The sequence below is a fragment of the Saccostrea cucullata genome, unplaced genomic scaffold, assembly GCF_032062105.1.
Source record: "Saccostrea cucullata isolate Sc308-1 unplaced genomic scaffold, CSIRO_AGI_Scuc_v1 ctg22401, whole genome shotgun sequence".
In the NCBI taxonomy this organism is placed as follows: domain Eukaryota; kingdom Metazoa; phylum Mollusca; class Bivalvia; order Ostreida; family Ostreidae; genus Saccostrea; species Saccostrea cuccullata.
The window spans coordinates 1-5,621 of NW_026933319.1; the positions used below are offsets into that span (position 1 = coordinate 1).

General features: G+C 33.9%; 2 protein-coding genes across 2 annotated transcripts; both read right to left on the bottom strand.

The window, feature by feature from the left end:
- Nucleotides 1–1,959: 1,959 nt before the first annotated feature.
- LOC134237977 (major facilitator superfamily domain-containing protein 10-like) lies at nucleotides 1,960–3,095 on the bottom strand. The gene is made up of 4 exons (XM_062720109.1): nucleotides 3,053–3,095; nucleotides 2,842–2,894; nucleotides 2,463–2,553; nucleotides 1,960–2,231 (listed from the first exon to the last, which is right to left on the bottom strand). The coding sequence occupies exons 1-4, from the start codon at nucleotides 3,066–3,068 to the stop codon at nucleotides 2,080–2,082; spliced, it is 312 nt and encodes a 103-aa protein (XP_062576093.1). The 5' UTR covers nucleotides 3,069–3,095; the 3' UTR covers nucleotides 1,960–2,079.
- A 1,304-nt stretch (nucleotides 3,096–4,399) lies between these two features.
- Nucleotides 4,400–5,246, bottom strand: LOC134237976 (uncharacterized protein PF3D7_1120000-like; the record flags this gene model as incomplete). Its single annotated transcript, XM_062720108.1, has 3 exons — nucleotides 4,400–4,452; nucleotides 4,640–4,832; nucleotides 5,014–5,246. Coding segments are annotated over 3 exons (479 nt in total), but the record flags the coding sequence as incomplete, so codon positions are not given.
- Between the last annotated feature and the right edge of the window lie 375 nt (nucleotides 5,247–5,621).

A 5,621-nucleotide genomic window follows, 5' to 3' on the forward strand; every position in this document is an offset into this window, starting at 1 on the left:
GAGAAGAAGATTTTCAAAGAATTCATGTATTTTCACTATACAATCAATTGAGCCCCACCCTTACACCAGAACATCTGACCCTGGGGCCCTAAAATTCACAACTTTGATAGAGGCACTTGCTCATCATAACTATGTTCTTAGTTAGATTATTTAATACCAAGGAGCAGAGAAGAAGATTTTCAAAGAATTCATGTATTTTCACTATATGATCAGATAGAGCCCCACATTAACACCAGAACCCCTGACCCTTGGGCCATAAAGTTCACAATTTTGGTAGAGGCACTCTTGGTCATCATAACTATGCACTTAGTTCATCTAATACCTAGGAGCAGAGAAGAAGATTTTCAAAGAACACCTGAGTTACTCAGGTGACCTAAAAAGTTGGCGTTGCATTTCACCTTTAATGTCCTCAATAATTTAATTTTAGATGAAGCATAAGATTAACGGCTGCATTTCATTTCATTAATTTTTGGTAATTATCCACTTTTCATTTGCGGGTTTTTTTACTTTTCATTTTAAATATTTTTTAGTTTTCATTTCCGACATTTTTTAAATACATATTTAGTACCTATAGTAGCAGATTTGATAACTTTACTTATGAAAAATTTGAAAGATTAAAGAATAATTGAAATTCAACTTTGTAAAATCTCAATGACTTGTAAAAATCATTGACTTGGACACAAGAATGGTGCTGTCACTAACATTTAATGAAGTGCACATCAAATGTGTGCGCGGGTATGTTAAGGAAGCATATAAGTCATTTTTGGGAAATTTAGACTTTTTAAAGAAAATTAAGTGTTATAATTTAACAAAACCTCTATTAACGTAAACTATTATTATCTAATGCATAAAGATAAAAGAATGTTTACAGCAATGACGTGCACCCCCACCACGGCATCACGTGACTTCTATTAATAGCGAAATTTTCCTTAATAAAAAACCTAACAGAACAACAATACCCCGGAGTTTGATAATTTCTTTGAGTATGTAATATAGCTGAAAAACATCTATTTTGTCTCAAAAGTGCTGCTAGAATCCAACTGTCCCGTTAGTAAAATTATTATTTCACACATTCGTACGAAACCTTACCGGTGTTTTGAATTTTTTACATATGAACCCTGATTTTTCATAAAACCATGCTTAACTCGGGATTCTAGCAGCACTTTCCATCTATTTTAGGAGGCAAACTTTCCATATGTACAAATCTTAAGTTTTGCAATATACAGCTTATTGTTGTTCTGTTGCAATTTCTTGTCTCAAATGACAGAGGAAAGGTCGACCGGGATACGAATATAGCTGGCTGTCTCTGAAAGAGAATAAAATAAATGAAAATAACTTAGCATACCTGTTTTATTATAACTGAACTCCATATGAATATCACAAAATATTAACAATATATGCTGTTAAACTCCATTTTACGTATCTTTGTACATGCAGTAATAGCCAAATTCTCTTTACACGGCATGATCAATTCCCAAGTTACTTGATGTACACATATGACGTCATCGGTGGTAGATTTTCATCAAAACGACAGAATACAGCATTACAAAATAAAGGCATTTTATTTCTGTTAATGTTTACAAGTTTCTATTCATTTTCTAGAGTTAAATAACATCTCTAAATACCAATATTACAAAAACTTGTGTTTTAAAATTGACGTCATCTCGCCTACTATGACTTCATAATGTAGCACTGATTTAGTCAGGGTAGAATATTTTGTATGCCTCCTTATCCCCCCTGCGTGGGAAAAGTTTTATGCATTACCTATACTTAGTGCTACATGTATGCATATATGTATAGTAGTTTTTGTTTTTATTCAAATTTTTTTCATATTTTGGTATAAATACTTTTAAAAATTCATTTTTTCTTTTACTTAAAAAAATTTTGAATTGCTGCACAGGTAAATTCTGGAAATGAAAAAAAAATTATGTCGGAATTTAATGAAAAAAAAATGTCGGAAATGATAAAAAAAATGTCAGAAATGCTATGCATATTTCCAGAAATGAAATGCAGCGAGATTAATAGCAAAGACTTTAATTAGATGAAAAACAATTAACTTACGCTTAACCAATATTGTGATCATATGACCATACCTATACTGGATAAGACAGGACCGATAGCTCTGGCTAGAGCCCCTAGAGATCTGAACACTCCCATCACCACCCCCTTCTGATCCGTGCCTCCAAATCCTGAGATCAGTGTTGTCAGACAAGGAACAACTGTGGCTGAAGCTATATAAAAATGCCATAATTTCAAATAATGTCTCAATTTCCTAGTCCAAATTTAGCAATATTTGATATAGTTGGGAAGAATTTTCTACATAGCTCCTAATACATCATGTATTATAAAGCCAGTATGTCGCTTTCATTTGTGTGAGCAAGTATATACCTGTTTGTACAGGATTTTCTGATATATTCAATGAATATAAAGCAGAAAAAATTGAAAATTTAGAAGTTACGCACCAAAGGCAAAAAATGTCAGTCCTATGTACATCAGGCTAGCACTGTAGGCAAAGGCCATACACACAAAGTTTGGGATAAGCATCGTCATTCCCTGAAATTGCAAATATAAGTCTTAATTGCATAGTAAAATTAAGAAATGCTTCAAATTTAAAATACATGTATATTTTTAGCATTATATCTGGCTAGAATATGCAACCAGTGCAGTCTTGACCCAAAATTACTGCAGAAATAGAGGCAGTTTCCCCTTGGAAATGTAGTACATGTACTCAGTATTTTCTCCCCAAAATTAAATTATATAAAATTGCTTATTTTCGAAGATAAAAAAGTTGCTTTTAAATTACGGATGGATAAAATTTATAAATCGGGCCTAAATTCTTACCAGGGTCGCTATCTTCACTTCTTTCCCTGCAGGTATCTTTCTAACATAACCACCTGTATTTTATGCAAAAAACGTATCAACTAATTGCTTTCAATAAATTCTGACGATTCCATGATTTTATTTTACTACTTGCTTCAAGGTTTGTGAGGAACATAAAAACAATTAACACAGCAGAAACTCTTCAAAAAATTTGTACATCCAAATGACTTACCCTGCACTAAAGCCATGATGGTCCCCAAAAGAAAAACATCTTCCCTTGTTGCATACTAATGAAAAAAAAGAAAGCTTAATATACTGAAAGGAAAAAGAAACGCAGGATAGCATAATTGTCGATAAAAATTTGACCACATGACCGAAAATTACGAAAATTGGTCAGATGAGAAGTTTAGTTACTATGCATCAAAATCAGTACTCAGAATTACTCAACCGTAAAATTTATGACGTCACGTAGTGAAAACGCTAAAATGCCCAAAACACGTGCAATTTGATAACGACGTGTTTGTTCACAAATCTTGTTGCATTATTTAATGCAGATAGAGCATGTACATTGTTTTTTCAATATTAAGAGACATTATGAATTTCTTGCAATCTTGGCACAGTTTACGGAAGTTCAATGGTGTCTTGTTTTCGAATTGCCGAATTAATGAAAAAGGCAACAACGGTTTACTAGGCAGTCTCTTGTAAATTTCCCCCATAAAAACTTTTTAGCCGTTGTCAGAGATGCTGGAGTTGATTTCAATCAACCGTGACGATGACGTTAACGCAAATCAGAACCATGTTACGAGCGGGTTATTCATCCTGCCATCTCTTAAATCGCTACATTTCTACACAAAAATAGCCATTTATAGTGCACACGATTATAATCATTACATTCATAAGAAATTTGAAAGAAAACAATTCCGCAATTTGGTTTTTTGAGCCAGTCAACTTACTGTTGTATTCCTCTCACTGGCGCATGCGCGCGACGTTTGACTTATTTTTTTGTGTGGTTACCCATGCTAAATATAGCCAAAGTTTAAAAGATAAACACTCTGATGAAATTCCATGCAAAGAAGAAATAAGACTCTGACAGATGCACGAGATGAACATTGAAGATAATAAGAGTTTTCAATTTTCCCTTTTGGGGGGTATCGTTATTTGAGCTTCAATAACTCATGAATAATTACACAAAATGATACGAGAATTTGGTTATATCTTTTTGAAAGATGGTTTTAAAAGTAGGATAGGAAAACTAAAAAGTATTCTAAGAAAAACAAATTTAATTCACCTCAAAAGTTTACCCTGCATTCTTCCCTCAGTATATTAGAACAACTGATTTAAAACATTGTCCTGGTAACAAAAAATACAGAAAATCCATTTTTTAAATTCTAGCTGAATTTATGATGAAAAGAAGATGATCAATAAGAAACAAACATAAAAGAAAGAGTCTATGATGATGATGATGATGCAGTGAGGAAGAGGAGGAGATGAAAATCTGATGAAGACTTGATAAGATACCTGTGGATCTTGAGCCTGTTGTGAGTAAGGAAAGCGAATGTGAACTCGAGTCCTGAGTACATCAGAAGATACACAAAAAATACACAGCACCTATCTTCTCCATCGCAGACACATCTGTCAAAAGAGAAACATACAAAAATCATGATATTACACATCTTGAGTTCAGCAGATTATTTGGAGAAATACTTTTCCTATGACACATTTTGATATATTTCAAAGACATGGGGTAGGAGTGGTTATCATATTTCACACTTTTCAGTCATTAAAAAAGAGTTGTACAGTAAGATGACCTTTTATTTACCCCCTTCCTGATTCCCAGATACCTCTTTTGTTTCCTGTCTATCGTATGTGGTTACCTGGTTTCCTTGAGATTCCTGCTGATTTTCTTCTACTGCAGTCTGATTTCCTTCTGTTACCTCTGTACTTCCCTTTCCTTCTTCCGTTGTTTCCTCTTTCACTTCCTCATTTTTGCTCCTTGCTCTTTCCTCAGTTTCCTCTTTTGTTTCTTAGTTTCTCTTCTGTAACCTTACTACTTTCATCTGTCTCATTCACACTTTCCTATGCCACTTCCTGACTTTCCTCTTGTCATCTCCTGCTTTTCCTGTTTCCTCCTGCTTTTTCTTCCACAACTTCCTGGTTTTCTTTCTGTCTTTTCTTTCAGGCTTCTTCTTTCACCTCCTGGACCTCCTCTGTCACCTCCTGAGTTTCCTCTATCACTTCCTGCGTTTCCTCTGTCACTTCCTCTTTTTCCTCTTGTCTCTCTTCTTCCACCTCTTGATTTTCCTCTGTCACTTCCTGTGTTTCCTCTTCTGCTGTTTCCTGGTTTCCATCCTTTTCATTTGTTTCTTCTACTTCCTGGTTGGCATCCTCAATTTGTTCGTCATCAGAGTAGAAACAGGTACTAAATTCTACAATAGTTATTTATATTTAACAATGAATTTACATTGCAGAGAATTGTTGTACCTCATCAATTTTCTTTCAGAAAACTAAATTTGTATGTAAAGTTACTAAAAAAAATTAACTTGGACCCCCTCCCCCTCTTTCGCTGTGCATCTTAAGAAAATTGACCTAAGCTTGTCATATCCCATATAACACACACATGCAAGCCAGAAAAAAGTTCTGAACTTTAGATTTTTAAAGTATTTCTTTTTTACTAGCTTGTCACAAAATGTCCGTAAAAAATTAGTTTTCATTTTTATCAACCTATCCCCCCCCCTCCCCATTCAAAATAATATCTAAACAAAAACAGCAAGGCGCTATTTTCTACAGGAAAAATTTCTTTT

Excerpts from the sequence above, each read along its gene's own strand:
- LOC134237977 (XM_062720109.1), bottom strand. Across the intron at positions 2,554-2,841 it reads AAGTGAAGATAGCGACCCTG|GGAATGACGATGCTTATCCC; the intron begins GTAAGAATTTAG and ends TTGCAATTTCAG. Across the intron at positions 2,232-2,462 it reads ACTGACATTTTTTGCCTTTG|CTTCAGCCACAGTTGTTCCT; the intron begins GTGCGTAACTTC and ends ATTTTTATATAG.